We start from the raw sequence: 23,747 nt of genomic DNA, 5'->3' as shown, positions 1-23,747 counted from the left end.
TCGAGCGCACACGGGGCGGGTCTACCAGCAATAAAGAAAAAGGCGGAAGTACGGAATTGGGAAAGGAGAACTCGTGCAAACTTGCCAAAGGTGACCACGTACTACTTCGCAATTTCAATAGAAGGTGGCACGAGAAGAGGTTCACTGGCCCCCATCTGGTAGAGGACGTATCAACAAGAGCAGTAAAACTAAAGGATAAGCGTGCCTGGAACCACCTACATGACGTAAAGATCTACAAACTGCAGACCCGCCCCAGCGCCAACGACAGGTCCATTGGAAGAACAGCAACAACATCGCCGACAGCGGAAGAAAGTTCCACCACAGACAACGACCCAATTGTTCCCTCGGAGACAATAACTGACGAAGAAGGGGGTGACCCCCATACTGCCCACCCCATGATCACTCGCTCAAAGAGTAAAAATACTTCCGCCATCTGAGCGCAAACCCCCTCCATTGACTGCTAAGTACAGTTGTAACTAAAATTGAAGGACATTGCTTGCACCAATACACATGTAAACACGTGAATGTTCTCTTTTTCTCTCGCACATACAGGAACTGCGTAATATTGTATTGTTAAGAAAAGCTAATTAACAAGTTCAGTGTACAGGCGTAGATGGTGCTGCCAGACGATAACTACCCAGAAGAATTGTCACACCAATTTGTATACGAAATAAAAAGGCCAACATACCTAAAAAGGAGAAGGGTACGTGTCTACTACACAGCCTTCCTCCTGGCCATAGAATATCACATGCCCCACCTCCGCCCATACTTGCCGGTCCTAAGAGACCGATCACTTAGAGTAGCGTGGGAGCAGCTCTTCGCCTGGGCACTGAATGACTACTTGATAGGGAGAGCTTAAAGGAAACAAAACTAACATTTAATAACGAGCACTTTTGAGAATTTTTAGGCGGGCAACTTTAACGTCGCAAGAATACGCTGCCAGGACTGCAGCAAGGTAAGAGCAAAATGCCGGTGAGATTAGCATATGTAATAAAAATAATAGGGATTTTTATGATCACCGGGTTCTTGGCTTCCTCTGTCTGGCAGTACAGCTATGCTATTGATTTTATTGCTGCACCCAAACTTAATATACCCCCGTCCCCTGCTGCAACAGGTGTTACGTCAGGTGGTAATCGTAATTTTGCACCCAAGCAAAATAGAGTTAAACGCAGCACGTACTCAGACAATAAAGGTATTGATAATTATGTACAAGATTCAGCACACGTCACAAACAACATATGGTACCAACACATGACCCGCATTGGTAAGCAGACAACTGAGGATAGCTGTTACGTTTGCTCATTAATACCATACGCCATGAGCGCTTCACGAACATTTGTTGCCACAGAAATAGATGAAAAAACAGCACAGTGCATAATATATTTGGCCCTGTTCCAAACGAAAGGAAGATTTCAAGGAACAGTAGTGCACATGACATGGAAAACACGAGACTCATACCCATATGAAAACAACTTCCTCAAGACCTATCTGAGTTATCACAAGACCAGTTTACATGCTGAAGCATTCAGGTACATAACAAGTGGCCCTGCAAAAGGAGAAACAAAGAAGGTAACACTGCAGTATCTACCATGTGATTGGTACGCAACTGAAGTTCCGGGTAAACAAGGATGCTGGGAGAGGCCGCTACTGACGATAACAGGAAAGGTGTTCCTGGGCAACAGCTGGGAGATAGGAGTGATTGGCAGCAACATGGTAACAAAAGAAACTATCTCAACTATCGAGACACACAATCATCGATGTTGGACGACGTGGATCAAGTATGTACCAATGCTCACGTGGGTAGAAGAAGATGAAGACCCGATAACTATACTACCATTGACTGCGCCTAAAGTATGCTACCAGCATAAAGGAGAGGTGGACGTAGGATATAACACCAATTGTGCAAGCGTGATGGAGTTGCCTGAGGGGGGAGCGGGAACAGCAGTAATAATGGACCATTATTGGGCCTGTGGGGAAAAGGCATATCATACACTGCCTCCCCTGTGGAATGGTGTGTGCACAATGGTACACGTCAATGTACCATCACTAGTGGTACCTAAGAAGCATGTCGATGTGGCGAAATTTCCTAAAATGGATGAAGGGGATAAGAGAAGAAAGAGATCTGCACCACTTCAGAAGGAGCAAGGAAACAGGACCAACAGCAATGATACTGTCCTAAACAGGAGAAAAAGACAAGGAGAGCCATTGACAGGAAATTACCTGTGGGGAAGGTCGGAAACGGAACTAACATCAATACCGCCAGAACACAGACTATTCAGCAGAGCAGCAATGTTCTTCTCCTCAATAATACATCCGGGACTGCAGGCATACGCAAACGCAAAATGGCTCCAAATAACAAGGTGGGAACTAATGATGACCATCAATTCAACAGTAAATGGGTTCAACGCAATTAAAGAGGAGCTGCGAGCTGTAAGGATGGTAGCACTCCAGAACAGATATGTATTGGACCTTCTCACAGCAATGGAAGGAGGAGTTTGTGCAAAAATAGGACAATCTTGCTGCACGTTCATACCTGCCAACGATGCTGACAATGGTACACTGACAGAAGCAGTTTCACAATTGGCCCAGATGCACTCCAAAATGATGGACGAAAGTAACGGTGTAAACAAGGATAAGAGCTGGTTTTCACTATTATGGTCATGGATGCCATCTTGGCTGTCAGATGGACTGAAAATAATAGTGGGATGTGCTATTTTGGCTGGAGCTACCCTGATCATAATTAGATTTTGGAAGGCCCGGAAAGCACGCACGACTGACGAGTTGCTGGAAATGGTGGGAATGCACCCCTTAATGCCAGCAGATGACGGCCAGCATACAGGTGTGATAATACAAGAAAGGGAGAAGTTGCGCACCCAAATCATCACCAATCATCTAGACCCACCATCAGTGAAGATTGAGAACCCAAGGAACCCCAGGAGCTACATAGGAAGATGGGTATACTGTACTCCTGGAGGAACATGTGAATACATGTATTGGTCATTTGAAGATCATGTAAACCATTATGGACATCTCGGAGGGATAACTAAGATATGGAGGGTAAGAGGAGATAACGAGAAGGATATGTTTGTGGTCGACAGGTCGACCAGAGGGGGGACTGAAGTGGGAGAATGGAAGAACAGGCTCCCGTCCTTCACCTCTCGCGCTTGGCCTAGAGGGTCACGGCCCAGACACCCGCCGCGAGAAGAGTTTGTCCATTTACCAGACGACCAGGTACCCTGGTACAGGAACATACGGATGTGTCCACCTGCCTGCCCAGCAGCCCGCACTGGCCATGCCGACACCTGCGGCTCGGATCAGCTAGACTAAAAACCACACGTCGTTAGAGATGCCATGACGACCTAGACAACGGGAAGCACATCTGTACAAGTATACACACTTAACATTTCCACACCAATCTACACGAAGAACATACTCAGTGCTCTGACGTAGGCGACAGGCATATTCACGGACGTGCATCTTTATTATTTTTACATAGGCTTTCAGAATGCAGAAACGCAAGATGCATCATGAACTCATCTATAACGCTTGCTCACGCTTCCCTTGAAACCCGTTACCACCATGAGAGGTATAATGGAAACACGATACTGGTCATGGAAATGTATGCTACTAAAATCTAAAGCACCTATGCACCAAACAGACTACTTAAGCACCAGGCCCGAGTAGGCCTCAAACAAGAGCTCCCGTGGACATTAACAAAGCAAGAGTCAGGTTGCTGATCCTGCAGAAAGAACCCGATGGAGCAACCAGCCAAGGTCGCAATGTTGCAAGCCCACATCCAAGAACAAATCATCAAAGGCACGATGTTGCAACCTCGCACTCCGCGTACCAACGTTAAAGTCATATCTACAAATTAAACCAGACACACAGTGGAAAAGCAATATTAATTGTGCAGAATTCTGCCTCAAACACGGTCCCGCCTCACGTGACCAAGCCGAATCTGACGAGATGCCAAAACCCAGGAGAGAAAAGGCGTCTGGGTCCCTCACTACGAGACACAGGCCGAGACACTTGAAAGGCTCAATGGACACCTGCTACAGTGGGAGCGGTCAGCCTTCCACCTATGAATAAATCCTCACATTGTCTGCACGTACCCATATTGAAACATTGTTGCAAACACAGGTACACCGAGAGCTGGGAACAACGATGGTCCCAGGCTGGGGAGCTCACGGATGCACCAATCAGAACATGGGGCTCTTATCTCAGACGTCAGTAACATTAGCCAATCCTCAGGAGCCTTCATGTAACAATTCTTATGTATCCAATTATAGGGACAACCCAGATATACCACCTGACTACACCTTGTCCACTAATATCATTCTCTATATGTGTACTATACTAACCCTACCACTCGAGCAACCAATTAAGAGTGGCGATAGGTTTTTTGTTAACTTTCTGAAGTGACGCAAGTAGCGCGTCATAATGCAGTAAAAAGGGCCTGCGAGCCCCACGATTATGTGTGTGTCAGGACGGACGCGTACGCTCCTTGCCCCATCCCTGCCGTTTTGTATAAATAAACAGCAGAGTCGCCTTGCTCCTTGTGTGTGTCTCATACTCTATCTCATCTGGGATATACGGGAGGAGTTGGGGCCTCCCTGCCCGGAGGTCTGCGGACGGCCCGGCCGACCCCGGCAGAATTTCCCCCCGACACGCCTGAGTCGTAATGAGGCCCACTGTAATGAGTTTGGGTTCCGCTAATCTCACCCAAGTTATTTCATAGCACAGGCCACAACATGTAGGGTCGCTTGGACCAAAGTAATCTTGAGTTGTGATTACCTATGTCAATTTACCCAATTCAATGTAATTGCATCAGTCACAGTTGGATGTCTCTGTTACACCACAAAGGGTGGGGAGTTTAAATGGGAGACGGCGCCCATCTGCCTCTGTGACCCCTTGCAATAGATGATGGGCTCTCTATCTTCGACCATTGTATGTGGAGCCAGTGAGTCAATGGACAAAGAGCTTCCCCTTTGCAAATTACACCATATGGTGGAGATAATCCTACATGAATCACAATGTTTCTGTCTGGAAGGCACAGTCCACTGTGTGGAGCAGACATGGTATTGCCTATTGCCCTCTTCCATGATTATGATTTGGAGGCCTCTAGGTACTCCCTGTCTCTATAGTAACACATTAGGAAAGCTCTGTCTATGTAACTAAATTGACGCTACGTGACACACAATGGCTCCATGTGTTAATCTGCTTTCTTAGGAATCAGACAGGTCCTAACAGCCCCTGGCACGTCCAGCCATCTCCACCATCTTTGGCCAACTGCTGTCCTAAGGAATCTCCATCTAGACAACATTCCAACCACAATCATGATACATTTTCCTTGTCCACCATCAGCATCTACTCGACCCAACACATCCATGGCCATCATAGGTTGAGACACAACTCATGCCCTTTTTCTTGCTTTCTCACAATTGATACAACATTTATATTGTCTTGTCAAATTTGACAACCAACAATCATCTCTTAACACAGCCTTTGTTCTAGTAATTCAAAAATGCCTTTCATGGGCAATGTCAATGAGCTTTTCCCTTAACACCTCGGGAACAACTACTCGTCCCCACCTACACAGTAATCCTCCCTCAATGCTCAATTCATTGCTTACTTCCCAATATGCTTTCTCTTCATCTTTCAATCTCTACTTTTGCAGCCATCCACTTTCCACTCATCGAAACACACAATAGGTACAGGTCATAGGCAATATAATTTTCCCATTCACCATTTTCTATAATCTGTGCATGTGCCACAAAAACTATGTCCATCACATCCCCCTTTCCATTTTCCTCACGCCCACTAAGGTGTGAAAAACAGTCTGCCATTAAATTATATTTTCCTGTTATCACTTCCATAATAAATGCATGACTCTGCATTCTCGAAACCCAACTTGCCCTTCTCCTGGATACCTTATCCAGTCCCTTTGGCTCAAATATCTCCTTAAGGAACTTAGGATCCGTCCTTAGTGCAAATTGTGCTCCCCACACAAAAACTTTAAACATGTCTACTGGCCAATGGCATACTGAAGCCTCCTTTTCCATTTCTGAATATTTTCTCTCAGCACCTTGCAAAACCCTCGAGGCATGTGCAGTAATCACTTCTGATACCACTTCATCTCTCTGTGTCAAAACAGCTCCCATGCCCACATCAAGTGCATCGACAGTGATAATTGACCTTCTTCTGGTATCAAACTGACCCAATGCATGTGCTAAATAAAAGTCCTCTTTAATTGCCTCAAGCTCCTTATCACACTTCACATTCGGAATATAATGTTCACCATTTCTTAACAGTGTTCTCATTCCTCCAACATTTTCTGCAAAATTCTTCACAAACCTTTGATAAAATGCTATCATTCCAAGAAATGACCTCAACTCTCCTTTCGTCTGTAGCACTCCTACCATCCTTATAATATCCACAATTTCTCTTTTTGGCCCCACTCTCTCAGCACTGATCTCATGACCCAAATATTCAATGCACTCCTTTCTAAATAAATATTTCTCCTACCTAAATGTCATTCCTCTTTTTTTAGAATATCCAGATTCTTGTGTATTTGTTCATGATCTCCCTCCGTTTCACCACATATTAGGATACCTTCGAAAAGCGTATCCATCACTTTTTGGAAGACCGATAACACAGAATCTAAGCCAAAAGGCATTTGCCTGTATTGAAATATCCCCTTATGAGTAACAAAAGCTGTTAAATTCCATGAATCCTGATCCAACTCCACCTGGTATATGAAGACTACACATCCAACTTTGTAAAAAAACCTTCCTGTCCCAGTCATGGACCACATCTCTGCCATATTGGAGAGGAGATGTCTTTCCAAAACTACACACCTCTTAAATGCTCTAAGATCTAAACAAAGTCATAGATCTCCACTCATTTTTGTAACCACACCCAATGGAGATAGCCACTCTCCAGTGCAGGTTCTCTCAAAGATCCCTAATGAATACAACTTATTAAGCTCTTTCTTTACAACATCACGTAAAGCGAAAGGTACTTGATGCAATGTTCAAGTTACTGGAACACTTCCCTCTTTTAACACTATGGCCCTCATTACGACCCTGGCGGAGAGGGGTTTACGCCAGCGTAATGCATGGCGTACCTCTCCGCCAGATTAGGACTTTCCGTAGCGCCATGGTGATTTTTACGCCCGGATTTTCCGGGCGGAAAAATCCATGGCGCTACGGGTCCCCTCGTTAATTACGCCACCGTATTCTACGGTGGCGTAATTAACGCCTTCCCCACTCCCATTATACCCTATGGGGCAAAAATGGGAATGGGGAAGGGTAAATGGGGATTGGGGACTTACCGCCCCGCCAAGGTCGGAATGGGGCGGTAAGTCCGCCAACCCCCATGGCGGAGTTGGCAGCTCTGCGCCATGGTCCATGGTGCAAATTGCACCATGGACCTCCGCCAGGGTCGTAATGAGGCCCTATGTGATGCTTCATCCCTTTAATCTTCCCAACACTTTTCACACACCTTTCACAAACACAACGTCATATCTTTCTACGTCCACTTCACCTCCCTTGAATCCTACATGTAAAACCTGGTCCTCCGTATTGGGATACAAATGTATACCCAACTTCTTTTGTACGCGCCACCCTAAGAGTTTGCTCCCTTCTTATTGACATATACGTTTCTTTCAGAATACCTCCCTTTGAACTCTAACCTTGCAATAAAATATCCCAACAATTCTATTTTGTCTGTATTATAAGCAGCAGGCTTTATATCTGGTTTAATCAATTCACACACATTCCCTAAGACAATCTCCTCATACACATTTCTTGACATGAGTGACACCTTCGCACCTGAATCTGCCATAACCTTTACCTTTTTCTCATTCACCATTATCTTTGCCTCTGGACTTTCACGTTCTTCCTCCACACTTTGCAAACAGCACACAATATGTCAATTTTAGGTAATTTCTCAGAATGATAGAATGTTATTAAAAGTTTGCCAATAATTTTGCAGACAAGGTCATAGGAATGAGGAAACTGTAAACAAAGGGTGAAGAGTATTTGTGGAATTTGGATGATAAAGCTACATGATACAGAATAGCTTCATGTATTAACCTGCTTTATTAGGATTAAGACAGGTTCTAATAGCCCCGGCATGTCCAGCCATCTCCACCATCCTTGGTGAACTGTTGGCCTAAGCAATCTACTGCAGCCCCTATCACATTCCTCATACAAGGTCTATACAAAGTTCCATAGATATCAGCTGAGATATAACAATTACACGTGATGATCAAGCACACACATCAGTGTACGACTATCATGGGTCAGGACACTGGATTGCTTTTTGTCTCCATGCCACTCTACAGTGGGAGGGAAACTGGTATTATTTTTAATGATTCTGCATCTGTTACACTCTTTATTCATGGGTGAACAATTCAAAGTACCATGAGACCAATGTGGCTTATTAAACCATGGGGTGGGGAATGGTGGCAGGCACAATAGATGTGAAGCTTTTGCCTCCTGTTACACCACATAGAACAGGGCAGACCCCATTGACCACAGCCCCCATGGACTATTTTCTGCACTACACAGTAGGGCACAGACAAGACCAACCATAGGTTCCTTATCCAAGCCTTTAATCACACGATGAGGAATATGCTCAACGGACCACACATTCCCTCATTCCATTCTTTCTCCTTGGTAGTTCATGTGGTGGACAATTCACCTGGCAGACCCTGGGTTTGTTTTATCTCTGACAGCTTGTGTGGTGAGAGATGAACTCAAAGGCCATCACCTCACAGTTATATCAGTCATTTGGAGATAGATTACATGAAGCATGCATACCATCTGGTCTTGCCCTTTGCAATGAGGAACTAAGTCGTTGTCCCAATGCATTCAGTGTGCCTATTAAAGTGAGGCACACACTCAACAGGTCATAGGTTCTTTGTGACACCAAGCAGATGGATGTATACTTGAACCATCAGTCTACCACACCACATGGTGATGAACACCTTCAGTCTGTCACACCACGTGGCGATGGGGACCAGCTCAATCAATCATGTATGTCTTTTTTCACTGAAACAAAGTCTTTTTGTTCACTTAACCAGCATGAGTGCAGGGTCTAACTTTCAGACATGATCACCTTTTGTTTCAATAAGGCCATGTGGCTCATGACAGATCTGATGGATCACCAGTTCCTTCCACATAAATGGTGTGTTTGTTTCCATATCACATACTATAGGGCTGGGGGATATAGTGTTCCTGACTCGTTTAAACCCTCTGATAGGCACAGGCTTAGTGGACCTTAAGTGGCTTCTCTTTCCATTGACCTCTGAGGTCAGGAACAATTGATTTCCAGCTCTATCACATCCCATAGTGGAGACATCCTCAATGTACCATCAGTGCTTTTTGTTTCTATCACACATTGCAGTTTGGACAGACTTGATGAGTCTGGCCATATCCCAATAATGGGGACTGACTCAATGGGAAAGTATAGCGTGCTGTCTGAATATTTACTCTCAGAGACTCTGACTTCATGCCTCCTTTACATTTTGAAAAGGAGCCAAACCTGTGAGAATTTTCTGTCTTGATATCACCATAGAGTGGGACAACAGGGTATAATCATCTTCTGTTTGTGCTACACCTTGTGGTGCCAACAGGTATTATATACCATCTCTTTCATTTGTCCAGTGAAGACTTAAAATCCATGCACCTCTTCCTCTGATATATCAATTGTCCACTATTACACAGAGTGAAACAGAAAGTAGGAGCTGATGATCTCCAACTCTGTATACTGTTGTAGGGACTGTCAGAGACAGAGGGAACTCATGGTCAATAAAGTTTAGCCTCTAATGAATGGTGCCCCCCCCGAGACAGCTAGGATGCATTGAATGTGGGAGAAATTAATTGTCTACCCCACAACATGGTCTAATGGGGGTAAATGAATTGTTGTAAAATAGAAGCACAAAGGTGTTGGGGTCATTTGGTATATCCCTTATGGTGTAACAGAGAGTGTGAGCTACATGTTTATTGAGTCTGTCCCAATACCACTTGTAATAACAACAATACAGTTTTAATTCATGGTCATGGGGTATGTGACCCTCCACAGAGTGTAACAGAGATAGGAATATTTGGGTTGCATCAAGTCGTTCCCCTACTGCAGAGTGTAGCAGAAACATAAGTAACCACCAGTCAGGGCCACTGTTGAAATTGGTCAAGAAGAACAACAATCACAATAACTGGTTCCATAGTGACGTTTGTAAGTCCAAGATCGAGAAAAGAACTCTGGAAAGGAAGTGGCAAAAAGATCCGTTGCTTGACAATAAAGAACTCAGGAGTTGCATCAATGTGAAATACAGAAGGAGCATTAGAGATGCGAAATCGAATTACTATAACAGCTGATAGAAGTCGCTCCTAACTTCACTAGTAAACTTTTCAGCATACTTAATTCAGTAGATAGACCACAGGCTTTGTACCCCTCCTATGTTCCATCAGAGGAGGACTGTGAACTAGTGCAAAGGGCTTTCATTGAAAAAACTCAGAAAGCCAGAGATGTCATCATTAAGGCTAGAGAAGTATCTAGCATGGAACCTTCCCCAATAGCTGTAGAACTGAGACAGAAAGAATTGGCAATTTTCAAATTTCACCCAATCTCAGAAGACGAGATGGTTAAAGTACTGGCGAACAAGAAACCTTTCCCATGCTCTGAAAACATAATCCCACCAATGATAATTCTGGAAAACAAGGAACTGTTTGCCCCAGTCTTCACTAAAATAGTCAATGCTTCATTTCAAGATGGTATAGTACCCTAATGCATTAAGGAAGTTACCATCATGCCCCTGTTAAGAAGCCTGGTTTAGAACATAAACCTGGGTATCTTGCCCCTATAGCTAACACACATTGTATTCTCAAAGTCATGGATAAAATAGCAACTAGCCAACTTCAGTTACATGTTGAAGACAATGATATTTTTCATGAACATCAGTCAGTCTTCTGTGCTGTACGCAGCACAGAGACGGCCATGTTAGACCTACAGACCTTTATGCTAGCCATTGTTGACAAGGGCAAGACAGGGCTCCTAATACTCTTGGACCTAAATGCAGCCTTTGACTTGGTTGACCACCAACTACTGCAGCAGGTCCTGGACAAAAAGGTGGGGTGCTCCTCGGCTGCACTGGCCTGGCTGACATCATTCCTGGCAAATCGCAAAGCAAAAGTGCATTGGGAGAAAGGTTTTCCAAGGCTGCTCATATAAGTTTTGGCGGTTCCACAGGGAGCCAGTCTGTCTCCCCTACATTTTAACCTTTACATGAAATGTCTGTGTGAGTTACTGGAAAGTGTCGGTGTATTTTTTTACAAATTATGCCGACGATACCCAGCTGGTGCTGAATCTGCAGGGAAATCACATACTAGACAGTGCCAAGATCTCAGAGGTATTCTGCATTATAGAAAAATGGATGGAAGGCAATTGGATGTGCCTGAATGGTAAAAAGACAGAGCTGATGATTTTTGGCTTGCGTCAAGCAAGAGCTAAGTTAGGAGCAGAATATGACTCATTCTACATTAAAGACTCACACATCAAAGTTGCTGCTCAGGTTAAAACTCTTGGGATGATGATGGAGGCGACCATGGGGGATGAGGCTCAGGTGAATTATTTACATAAAAATAATTCCTATTACCTACAGCTCCTGGGAGCCATCCGTCCACTCAGTAGTGAGAAGAACTCTGCTACCATTGCTAGGGCTATTATCTTGTCCCATTTAGATTACGGCAACTCATTGCTGCTTAGGGCCTTGAAGAAGGGTGTAGAGAGATGTCAGATTATGGGGAACAACACAGTAGGCGTCATCAAATGGATTAACAAGAGAGATCACATAGCTGACGGCAGGAAAGCACTATACTGGCTCAGGATAGAAGATAGGATACTTTTCAAATCTCTGTCTCTAGTGCATAGGTGCGTGTACGACTCAGCCCCAGCTTACCTTAAGAAAAGGTTTGTAAAATACACACCTAATCGGTCATTGAGGTCAGAAGCCCAGGACAGGATTCAGGAGCCCGTTTTCAGTTGTGTTCTGGGTGCCTGCAGAGCTTTCCCAGTGCGGGCAGCCCAGCATTGGAATAAGCTGCAAACCCCCCTCTGCCTGGAACTGAATTACAGAACCTTCAGAAAGCACCGCAAACCTATTTGTTCAAATAAATAATTCCTTGAACATTGGCTAGCCTGATAACTTAGTTGTCTTTGTCTGTCCCAGTGCATGTTTCACGTTTACTTGCACTGATGCCTGCGGGCTGTCAGCGCTCTATAAGCATATGAATACAATACAAATACAATACAATTTGGAAGGAGTTTCAATGATTACCCTAGAGACACTAGGGACTTGTTGGTTATTTATTATACCCTCTTCCCAGGTGTAACAGACAAGAATTCACGCTCAGCTGACTGCCCCTTGAACTCAGAGAATGATGGTGATCCAGAAAGCTGACCTTATGCCCCAGACTTGGAAACGGTTTTGAAATAAGTAGGTACACCTGCCATACCTCTCCCTCGGCAGCCTGATACGGGGCTGGCGGCGGCATCGCTTGCTAAGGATGAAAAGTCGCCGGATGGTTCTCTGTGCTTTGGTGAGGAGGAGCCTCAAACTAGTCACCAATTGCTCATAACGATGGGTGAGATGGGGATCCATGGCCCAGTACTGGGAGACTGTTGTAGAGTTCAGGAAACGGTCTGCTGGGAGCCTCCTCAGAAATGACTGGAGCTGTCCTGAGAGGTACAAGAAGAAATAGAAGAGTTACTGAGGTTTAACAGGGTGGCAGATTCGCCTTCCTAACACATGGAGATCACACCTTTATGCTCATGTGCATTCCCACCACAGATACGTCTAGCACCCTCCACAGCACCACCTCTCACAGCCTCAACTCAATGGGAATGTAAGCCTTCTACTCATTCTGACACCTCTCTTAACACCCTCTAGCAATTGTTTGTTGGTGCAGGACCTGGCCACAGCATGGACCTCTTGGACTCAGGTTATTGAAGAGTTCAAGTCACTGAAGAGTTCAATAAGTGAATACAATTATTTAAGACGTTCAAGCTCCAAGTTAACTATTTAAGATGTGTTACATTGATTTTCATGAGTTCTACCCTGAGGTCACGTTGGTGGCATGTTGGAGACTTAAACAATACTTACCATGACATCCACATTCTGGGTAAACTTTGCAGATTGATTTTCAATGGGAACTACATGGCTACTAACATAAAAAGTAATTTGGGAAGCTCACAGTGTTCTTTCCATACGGGTCACCTCTCTCGCACTTACATAGCTAGTGTAGCTGAAAGGAACCACCTGAAAAATTCAAAGTGTTTAATCTTTGGAGAATTTGGGAGGTTTACTGTAGTGATGCATGAAAAGGCAAATTAATTACTTACCTTTTGTAACCTTTGGCCAACTTGTTCCAAAAAAGAAAGGAAGAAGCATTACCCCATGTCCCCAAATGCATAGTCAGAATTATGACTGTTTGAACCATCAATAATATATTGAAAAAAGACTGAGGTAACAGTGCACTCATTTGTTAGTTGCCCTTCATTGAGTGGTTTAAGCATCAACTAATCAGAGCAAATATCCCCCATATTGAGAATGAGTTGTAGTTTTGGTACAGAAGTGCTGTGTTGTGATGGACGACTCAAATAGTTGGAGTTCTTTCCTAAAAAAACAATGGGGAGGTTTGTTGATAGATACATGAATGGTAGAGCCTCACATGCCCAGGTGCCTCCTTCATAAGCTATGCTCTGCCTCAAATGCCTGTGTGCTTCCATTTTATTGCAGTTAAAGCCTCATTTGCCATATGTCCAGCCACCATATGCAACAAAGTCCTCGTCTCTGGTGTTTCTACTGGATCCTATTCCACCTGCTCTTGCTGCAGGGGAACGAGTATTTGATGTGTTCTTGCTGGGGGGCTGGTGGTGCCGGTCTGGGGCACAGCAGTGTAACCTCTTCCCTGTAGCATGCTCTCTATAGCATGCTCTCTACTCTTGTGCTGGTTTGTGGTAGGCACAGGAAGGGCAAAACATCCTCTGTGCCTCCCGCACAAAGTGAAAGATGCCACAGCTGCAGGAGGGACGGGGCACTATCCCAGGGTTCTTTCCGCCCGGTGTGACTGTGACCAACACCAGTGGCTGCACATCAGGTGAGAGCGGGCTACACTGTCTCTTCGTGGCAGGGGTGGGAGCTGGTCTTTTTGTCAGTTCTTAGTCGTTCTTCCCGAGGGGCTCGGTAGATAGAGGAAATACTTTACCTTCTCCCTCTTTAGCCATAGGAAGCTGCTGGTGGCAGAAAAGGGTATGATCTCCCATCCCTTGCCCACCTTTACAGCTTGAGCAGCTTCTTATTAGATTTTGAGAGTCAAGAGACAATGTGTGAGAAGTGCAACAAGTAATATTGTCTCTTAGAGAGTCATGATTGCATCCTGTCCCTGGCAGCGCAGCTATGATCTCTAAAACAGGGGTAGCAAGGGCAGCACCCATGGTAGCAAAGTGCAGCACCCATGACAGCAAAGGGCAATGCAGGGTACCAGCTACTATCCTTGCCGATCCTTGAATCATGTCAGAGTTGTGAATTTGATATTCTGGTTGACTACTGGCAAATCAGTCCTTGCATGGGTTCTTTAGGACACATGGCCACCAGGCGTAAGGTGGGCCATGAGTGGATTTATAAATCTCATTGCACCCCACCACTAACATTACTGTTGTAATCTTAACCCCTTAAGGGCCAGGCTATTATGCAACTGATGCCCAAAGAGATGTTTAAAATAGTTCTGAGATTAACAAAATCAGTGATGAGCTCATTTCTCAGCTACACCTCAAGATCGACTCCACCAAGGACATCCATAGGCTCAAAACCTGCCTCTCCCTGATACAGTCTTGGATGTCCAGTGCATACTTGAAACTCAAGCCCTCCAAGTCCGAATTCCAACTCCTCACCAGCAACAGCAAAAACCCAGACATGCAGACCTGGCTATCAGCCTTGAACTCTGAGGGCTTCACACCTGAGCTCACCTCCTGTGCCAAGTCCCTCGGGTTCCACATTGACAAACACCTATACTTCAAGACACACACAGTTAAGAAAAATCATAGAGGTTGGTATCAGCTCCCCGTCTTGTGGGAAGTCAAGCCCTTCCTTCCTTCAGAAAGCTTTAGATCCATTGTTAAAGCGCTGTCCTATCACACCTGGATGGGGGCAATGCACTCCTCAAAGGCCTCACGTCCTCCTCCCTTGTGCCCCTGATAAGTGTCCTACACGCGGCCGCACACCTCATCAAGGGTGTACTCAGGTACGACCACATCACCCCGGCCCTCATCAACCTTCACTGGCTCCCACTGCACGCACAAATCACATTTAAGTCTTGCTGCATTATCTATAAGGCAGTCATCCTCAAGTCACCCAGCTGCCTTGCGAAGAAACTCAGCATCTCCGGCAGACAGTGCACCACCAGAAGCAAGGACACATGCAGTCTTGAATTCCGCCACTGCAAAAAGGAAAGGACCAGAAAACAATCCTTCTCTGCCTATGCCCAAGACTATGGAACCTCCTCCTCATCTGCATCAGACTCGCCATCAGACTACTCCTAGAAGTCAGAAAAGAACTCAAGACCCACCTCTTCAAGGAATCTCTCTGCCTCAACACCTAGGCCATCACATCTCCCCACACGCCACCTGACTAGCTAGACGCCACCTGCCCCTCTCCTCCCCGCCACCCAGTAAAGCTGTACCCCTCCTCTGTGCCCCTCTATATCCTGACCCTGCGCTGTATTTCTGTTCTGTTGTTACCTCTGAAAAGCGCTATGTTATGCATCTGTACTTGTATACCTCTGTAAAGCGCTCTGTTGCTTCTAAAAACTAGGTCTGTGCATAATAATAATGTTAATAATTATTATTATTTTAATTTCAAGTTTCCTAAAGCTAACCAGGTGTAGCTACTTCCTTCCCGTGACTGAACAGATCTACTGGGACCTTCCTGATCTTTCTTTCTACCTGCATCTTCACTCCTCCCACCTCCTCAGGCAAAGTAGTTGTATCTTCGCCTCCAGCACTTCCCTGTCTGTCACTGGAGTTAAGTACTTTCACCTTGTCCCCTGTCCTGGTCTGTTGATTTCCTGATGATTCTTCTCCTCCACCCTCCACACGCACATTATCTTTCTAGATGGTATCGATTATCCTCTAACCTCCTGACAACTCTTCTCCTTCTGATGGCAACGCCCTGTACGTTGATGCAAGTTTCTCCTGCCAACCTCTTTTATTTAATCCCTCCAATCACCTCAGAACGCTCTCTGGTCTACAGAAAGGCCATGCACAGTTGTGGACCCTCCCTCCTCCTGGAAGCCCCGCTGTCTTTGCCTGCTTTAGTCTGGGCCCCTCTGCACTCCTTGCATGTGAAACTTGAGTTGGAAATTCTTCTAGTCCGCATTGGAACCTTCCTGTTACATTGAAACATTCTTACTTGTGGGAATTTTGCAGTTTGAAATCCCGACGAAATTGAGAAAATAGTGTATGTTTGGTTTCTTGCTCACACGTTGCACATGCATCACTTCCTCATTGTTCAACTACAACTTGTCGAGCACGGGTTTTCCAGGGCTGTGGGAGTATGAGTCACAATGTGAAATGACTCTTGGGTTGGCCCCCAGGAACATATGTACTTCCTCACTTGTCTGTGACTTCCAAACGCTGCAACTTTGATCCCTTAAAGCGAGAGGATTCCTTTCCTATGATATATTTTTGGGTCTGGCCAGGGACCTTGAATGGCTCTCTGAGTTGGTTCACCTTATGGCAAGGAGTTTCTCTAAGGGTTATGGGAATCCCCACTCTATGCAGTAGTAACTGGCAGTGTTAGGTTTGATGAAGGTGTGAGGGCTCTTGTGACTACCCCCTCTGTGCTCCTCCATACTAGCACAGACAGTGGGGGTATGAATGTGCATATTGATAGGAATGATAGTGGGGGATCAGAATTCCTGTAACTATAACATTGGATATCCGGCATTTCAGTATGAATGATGGGGTGCTGCATGCCCCTGCAAATACTCCTTTTTGGTTCCTGCATATTAGTATACGCGATAGTGCTGTGAAAATTCATGTGGCTATGTCCTAGATGACCGTGGTCGTCTGTAGCGATGGTGAGGTTTAAAAAGCACTTTTGACCATCCCATGGAGATCTTAGGTGTATGTAGGGTTGGAAAGGATGAATTATTGGCCCTTTGACTGGCCCCTGCCGTAGTGCAGGCGCCCAGTTTGGGTGGTTTGGGGATCCCCAATATATCCTCTGGGTTCAGTATCCACTAGATCAGGATGCCCCAGGCCCCTTTGACCTTCCCACTGCCACTGCCCAAGGTAAGGCAGGGACTTTCACCACATTAGAAATCTAGGGAACCATTTGAATCCCTTTGTTTGTAGGTTTTTTTCAAAGGAGCACAGACGTTTTGTTTGCCACACACACCGAGGAAATATTTTTTCACTATACATCTTTCTTGTAATTGTTATACATATTGTAGAAAGTAAATAATTAACGTGTTCCACTGTATTTGTTTGTATTAAGTGTACTTTGCCCAAGAAAGAATGGTCAGTAGGGGCCAACCTCTTACAATCCTCCTTGGCTGTTTTTCTATAGTTTAGAGACTTTGACTAACCACATGTATTATCTGCTCCCAAACACTGAGACCAATTTTACACCTCCCCCTCTCCCCACCCTCCTTATTTACTGAGGTAACCTTTGTGGTAGACTTTTAACATCAGAACCACCTCTGTTTTTGAAACATTCAACTTCTACCCAGATCATTCACTGCCTAAATCAAGAATGCTCAATGTTTGCTTCAATGAGTTTCAGGGGCATGATAGCAAATGTAAGCCAGCATAATCTGCATATATTAATAACCTAAACTCCTGCCCACTAAAGGAAATTGTGTAGTGATTCGCTAGTTCCGCAAATGAACATCGGGGAGAGAGGACAACCTCACTTATTCATTAATAATGCCAGTGGAAATAAACATGCTCATGAAAACCCCAGCCCCAGTGTTTGCATTCCGGAATTTATTTTCTGAATTAAAACCATAATGAGGCTGAAAGACTTACATGAATCTACATCATTATATTTTTTTTACATAATGCATGAATTGGGCAGCAGGGTTGGTCTTGCAGGGGAGGAAAATGCTGACTATATTATTCTGGCCATGATTTAAAAAAAAGGACTAGTCCTCATTCATATTGATCTTCAGGAAGAATGCTGAGGTTGGGCTTCAAGCAAGATGACCGCTGCTGCGAGTGTAATGATATCTATGGAAATAACTATTGTATATTTTGCAGTAAACTTTTAAGCTTCTATGTATACCCTCCAAGAGAAGTCACCTAGTAATAAATGTATTGATGACTCTATGCCTTGTGGAAGCAGGAGAGGCTCGAGGAAAACCGTTTGGGTGTTTTAAATAATCGTATTGAGGATGTGAACGTTCTGGCAATATAGAAGACTGGTTGACATAATTGAGCACTTTACGACCCAGGCGGTAAGGGGTTTACGGCAGCGTAAACAGCGCCGACCCTTACCGCCTGATTACGAGGTCCCTTAGCGCCATGGAGGTTTTAACACCTGCTTCTAGCAGGTGTTAAAATCCATGGCGCTAAGGGACCATGGAGTTAATTACGCCACCGTAATTTACGGTGGCGTAATTAACGCCTTCCCCACTCCCATTATGCCCTATGGGGCAAAAATGGGAATGGGGAAGGGTAAATGGGGATTGGGGACTTACCGCCCCGCCAAGGTCGGAATGGGGCGGTAAGTCCGCCAACCACCATGGCGTAAACGTAGTTTACGCCATGGTGGTAAAGTCACGGCCCAGGCGGTAACTTACCGCCTGGGTCGTAATGAGGCCCATTGCATATTTTTGTTCACAAGACGAGGAACTATGTTGTATAATTCTCAAAGGATGTCTGTGCATTATGGACTGGGCATGCGCAAAGCACACTATGCATAGGCATCCTTTCTCTGAGACCCGGTTTCACCTCTCAGCCCCTCCCCTTCTAAAATTAAGCACGGCTCCCCGTTTTGGAGACCCCCATCGAGTGACAGATGTCGCAAGGATTTCACCCTTACATCCAAATTCTGACGCTGTCTAAATTAGAATATGTGGTTCACGGTTACACATACTTTAAGGTCAGGTTAGTTTAGTGACAAAAGAAATTAGCACCACATCCAGTGGGATCTTTGTGATCACTGAAGAAAAAAAAGCTGAGACCCCTGTACCCCTATACTGCCCTTACCGTATTTATTTAACATATACATGCAGTGAAATGCGCAGTAAACGATTTGACATTTTCGTATTCAGAATTTTCGGGTTTGCAGTAAACGGGTGCTACCATGAAGTGCACATTAAATATTTTATGATTTGAGCATATAACCCTTTTATTGAAAAAGTTGTCAAGTGTAAAGATATGCTGTCATTCTTATGTTCCCCAAATGCTCCACATTTTATTCAAAGCAGCTAAGAACCATCACTGGCGCTATTTAACCCCTTACTTTTCACACAGGAGTATTTCAAAAGAGCACGTTAAGAAATAATGTACATGTTATTCTAGGTTTTGATAATGTGTTTCGCTCACTAAGGCAAGTATATGTTATTATTATGACAAACATATATACTGGAAGTTATCATTAGATATTTACATTTACAGCCTTTTAAAAATAGCCAGTTTACAATTTTAGTAAAATTAAATGATGCATTTGTAATAGCTTATTTGGTGAGAATAAACATCATTTTATCTTTCAAAAAGTCCTTCTATATTGAACACGGCCATGTTCCGATTCAGGGCCTCATTCACAGAAGCGTTTTCTAATGGTGCAATCCCATTGGAAATCGCTCTGCCAAAACATGGATTCCCCCATTTGACATTGTCACTCTGGCTGCCCTCCACATCAACTCTGATACTTTCTCCCTATCCCCTCGACCAACCAAGGAAGTTAGTGGAGTTGGCATGATTTTTATCAAGGTCACCCTGTCAGCCCTTTGACCTACTCTAACTTTTGTTCCCACGTCTTTGAAACATATCTCCATCCAACTTATCTCTTCCATCCCTGTCACTATCCTACTCATCTATCACCCACCCGGAAGTCTCAATCTTTTTTTATCTGAACTCTGTGTATTGACTAAAAATCCCCAGCCTAATGACAGTCACCATTGGTGACTTCAACCCACTAGCACGGCCAAGGCTTAGTGAGTACAGCTGGACTCCACTCTCTCTGACAACACTTTTGCCAACCTTGAGCCCCTTCCAGTTGCCTCCCCACCCCAAGACTTCCTGTACCCTTCCGCTACCCCCTCCATCATTTCCTACATACCTGCGGCTCGCATCATGGCACCCAGTCCCTTCCTCGGCTCTCGCCATAGAAAAAGAAAAAGGCCTGTGTCCCTTTTCTATTCACTATAGTGGGGCCATGTTTCTTTTTCATGGGAGATTGGGCTTATGCAATACATGCAGAGCCCGTCACCCATGAAAGAAAATCTATTTGCACCCTGGACGGGGCCCCGGGGTGCGAATAGCAATCACCCCCTTGTCAGGGGTGCGTACCTGACTTGTAGCCACCTTCTCTCGTCTGCCCGCCAACCCCAAGCACTATACCTTACAACACGTCCCGCTTACATGCCCTGCTTGGTTGGAGGCAGCCCCCACTCACACACACCCGGGCTGCCTCCAACTTCTGCTTCTGCTCCTTTTCTTTATTGGCCCCCAACACAGGATCGCCCACCCGACATCAGAGGAAGTCAGCCATCTGAGTCTTTAATTGCTATCCAGAGAATATGCGTTCTCTAATCACATCATCATGTTCCCCTCGTTCTTGGCCCACTCCAACCCGATTTGAAAACTGTCAACACATATTCCTGTAATATTCTTGTAATTGTGATAGAATGCCATCTGGTGAGGGTAGGGTAGCCCAATATTTATTTTTATTTTTATTAAGTGGAAATAATGCGGGTACTGCTATTTCTGAAAGGGAGGTCAGCTAATTAGGCCCACTTTCATAACGCTCGATGTCAAAAGAATTGTACCTTCATGTGGCATTGCTGTACCAGTTCCTCAGCAGCAGCCGAACGACCACTCTAGGAAGTCATGACCTCCAGTGAGCAGTGAAATGGGGAGGACAGGGTAATGTAGAGAACCTAATTGGAAACCAAGACAGTGGCATATGTTTCACTGCCTATCTTTCTGCACTGTCTGCTCTAACTCTGCCCTCTTCCGTGTCTGCTGGCATCAAAGGGTCGACAGTGGTCAACACCCTGTAGTGACAGTAGCTCTGTTATATCTGTATTGTCCTTGATGCAACCATTCCAAGGGGGTTTCCTGAGGAGGGATCCTGGGACCTGGGAGGAAGGTATTGCCCTCATTTCCTGTAGATAAGGCAATCTGAGAATCATTGGTGAAGGCAAAGAACACTTGCTGCAACAGCCAGGGTTGGGTCCCTTACAAAAGGCTGGCTTTGGACAATCTGCTGGCCCACGTTAAGGGAACATAGTGACTATTAAGCCCCACGTCTTTGGCTTTCTTAGAACATAACCTTAAACATTGACATTGATGCTGAAATCGTGTCCCCAAACACCCCTGCTTATCAAACCAGAGACCCCTTTCTCATCCAAATATTCATTCTCTGTTTTTATCTTACAGGGGTGTGTCTTTGGTGTTTATAATTAGTTTGTAATTAGTCATACCCTTCATTGTATAGGGATTTTGTGATCACACAAAATGCTGGAAAATTGTTGTCTGGGCACAAGCGCTGGGGAGTGCAGGTGCGATTTGGCAGTTCGGCAAGTGAAGGCTGGCTGCTTCTTTAGATGAAGCAGGCCAGTATTAACATTATTGAATGACTGCTGGAACTAAGGCAAGGAGTTGCTGGAGAATTGAGCAGTCTGCAGCAGTCCACTGTGCTGCTTGGACCTTGCTTGCAGTCTTTTCATAGTTTCTATACTGTGATACAGCAAGAGGCAGGATTTTACTCAAATACCCTGTGACAGCGCAGAGCACTGTGGAGTTGCTAGAGAGTTGAGCAGTCTGCAGCAGTCCACTCTGGGCTCGTGGAGGACCTGCAATCCCAACATCTCGTTGATGATCAAGCGGCAGGACCCATCCAGTGCCAGGTAGAAGCTGTTCAATTAGAAATGCATCTATTAATCCAGCTGGTGTAAAGTGGTGAGTGGATTAGAGCTTGCTAACTGCACTATTTTGACTATGCCGGCAATTAAGAAATGATATCAACTGTGCAGCGCTAGAACACTAAATAACAGCAAAACAGCAAGTATAGCCGATCGATCAAAAAACGTGCACTCAGTAAATGACATGCACATGCAACAGTAAAAGGCATTATGGCAGCAGTAGAAGATAATATAGTACACACCGATCATGGTCCTGAACAGAGCAAGATCACAACCTTTTTGAAACTGACTAATAAACTAACTGCCCCACGTTGCACGGATGTTTTGACAGAGGTGTCATGTTAAGCCTCAGTGCAGCCAGATATTCCAATGGAAACCCGACTAGACAACAATTTGTTAGTAAACATGTTTTTGAATTCACAACGAGAGTTCATCGGGGAATTGAGATTTGTAACTAATGCAATGAATCCAATTTTCACAGTCAATATCCTTGGCCTGGCACCTTCTAATTCTCCCAGCCTGTTTAAATCACCACATTTAGTGTGCATCACAGAAAGTCTCTAAACGTCCTCGCCTGACTGCGATGCAAACTTTCGCTCATCCGACTCCTCAAGATCTGAAGATGAAACAGCGCCGGAACAATTAATGATTTTGAAAGCGCTATTTGAACTTTGCAGTAAAATATGCAAGGAATGACAAATAATTAAATCAGGCATACTGAGAATAGTAGATGTGGTTCTTTCCTCTCAGCATGAAACTAACAAGCTAATTAATAATTCCCCGAATATAATTGAACAAAAAAGCAGACGGGAATGTGATAAGGAATATGAAGAATTAGAAACGCCTATTCTGCCTTCACATAGTTTCCCGCTATTAATTGAAGATGATGTGTCTCTAAATATACAAGCAGACATTAGCATCATACCCTCAGATAATGCTTTGAGACTCTCTGAAGAGAGCAGACAGCAGAGAACAAAGAAATCGAGAGGTCAGCCACGTCACCCTAGAAGGAAATGCCAGAGGGCGCAGATTAGGCATAATTAATTGCGTGAACAACGTGCAATAGCAGGGTCAACTAAAGGCAAGGGGTAAGCGAGGAACCACTTTCAAACATTACCACTAGAACAATACACTGACAATCCTGAAAGAGCATTACCAGCACAACAATTGGGCAAACTAGACAAAAGGGTCACACATCAAAATGAACTTACATGATTCGATCCAGTAGATAATGCCTCAAATCAAATAAGAATGGGAAGTGACAAAGAAATGGCATAAGCAGTATATATTAATTATCAAAGGACTCATCCAGAAGAAAAATCTCAATGTACTCTTTCACAAGGTCAATGGCATTAAAATTAAAATAATCAAATTATATGCCACTGATTTTAGCCAATTTTTTAATCAACAATGTATACTGCAAATCCTCCACAATTCTAAACAATTCCATCGTATTGCCTCTAGTGAATTGAAAGAAGTTGAAATACTGTGACAACGGATGAAGCGAATCGGGCTATAATGCACCTTAATTCCCCTAGAATATCTGAATTAGTCATGGCTAATTCCCAAGAGTTTATGACAATAGGCTTT

At 44.5% G+C, this 23,747-nt stretch overlaps 1 protein-coding gene across 1 annotated transcript in view; it reads right to left on the bottom strand.

Annotated features, from left to right (window-relative positions):
* The window catches only part of BRINP2 (BMP/retinoic acid inducible neural specific 2), a 541,560-nt gene that overhangs the window by 14,662 nt on the left and 503,151 nt on the right, over nt 1–23,747 (bottom strand). The window contains exon 7 of the mRNA XM_069641149.1: nt 12,519–12,741. Coding sequence (XP_069497250.1) covers nt 12,519–12,741 — 223 coding nt within the window. The remainder of the gene's footprint in view (nt 1–12,518; nt 12,742–23,747) is intronic.

This window comes from Ambystoma mexicanum, chromosome 1q, assembly GCF_040938575.1.
Source record: "Ambystoma mexicanum isolate Mex_15411 chromosome 1q, UKY_AmexF1_1, whole genome shotgun sequence".
In the NCBI taxonomy this organism is placed as follows: domain Eukaryota; kingdom Metazoa; phylum Chordata; class Amphibia; order Caudata; family Ambystomatidae; genus Ambystoma; species Ambystoma mexicanum.
The sequence above is the reverse complement of the archived record's forward strand: the minus strand, read 5'-3'. Positions and strand labels throughout refer to the sequence as shown.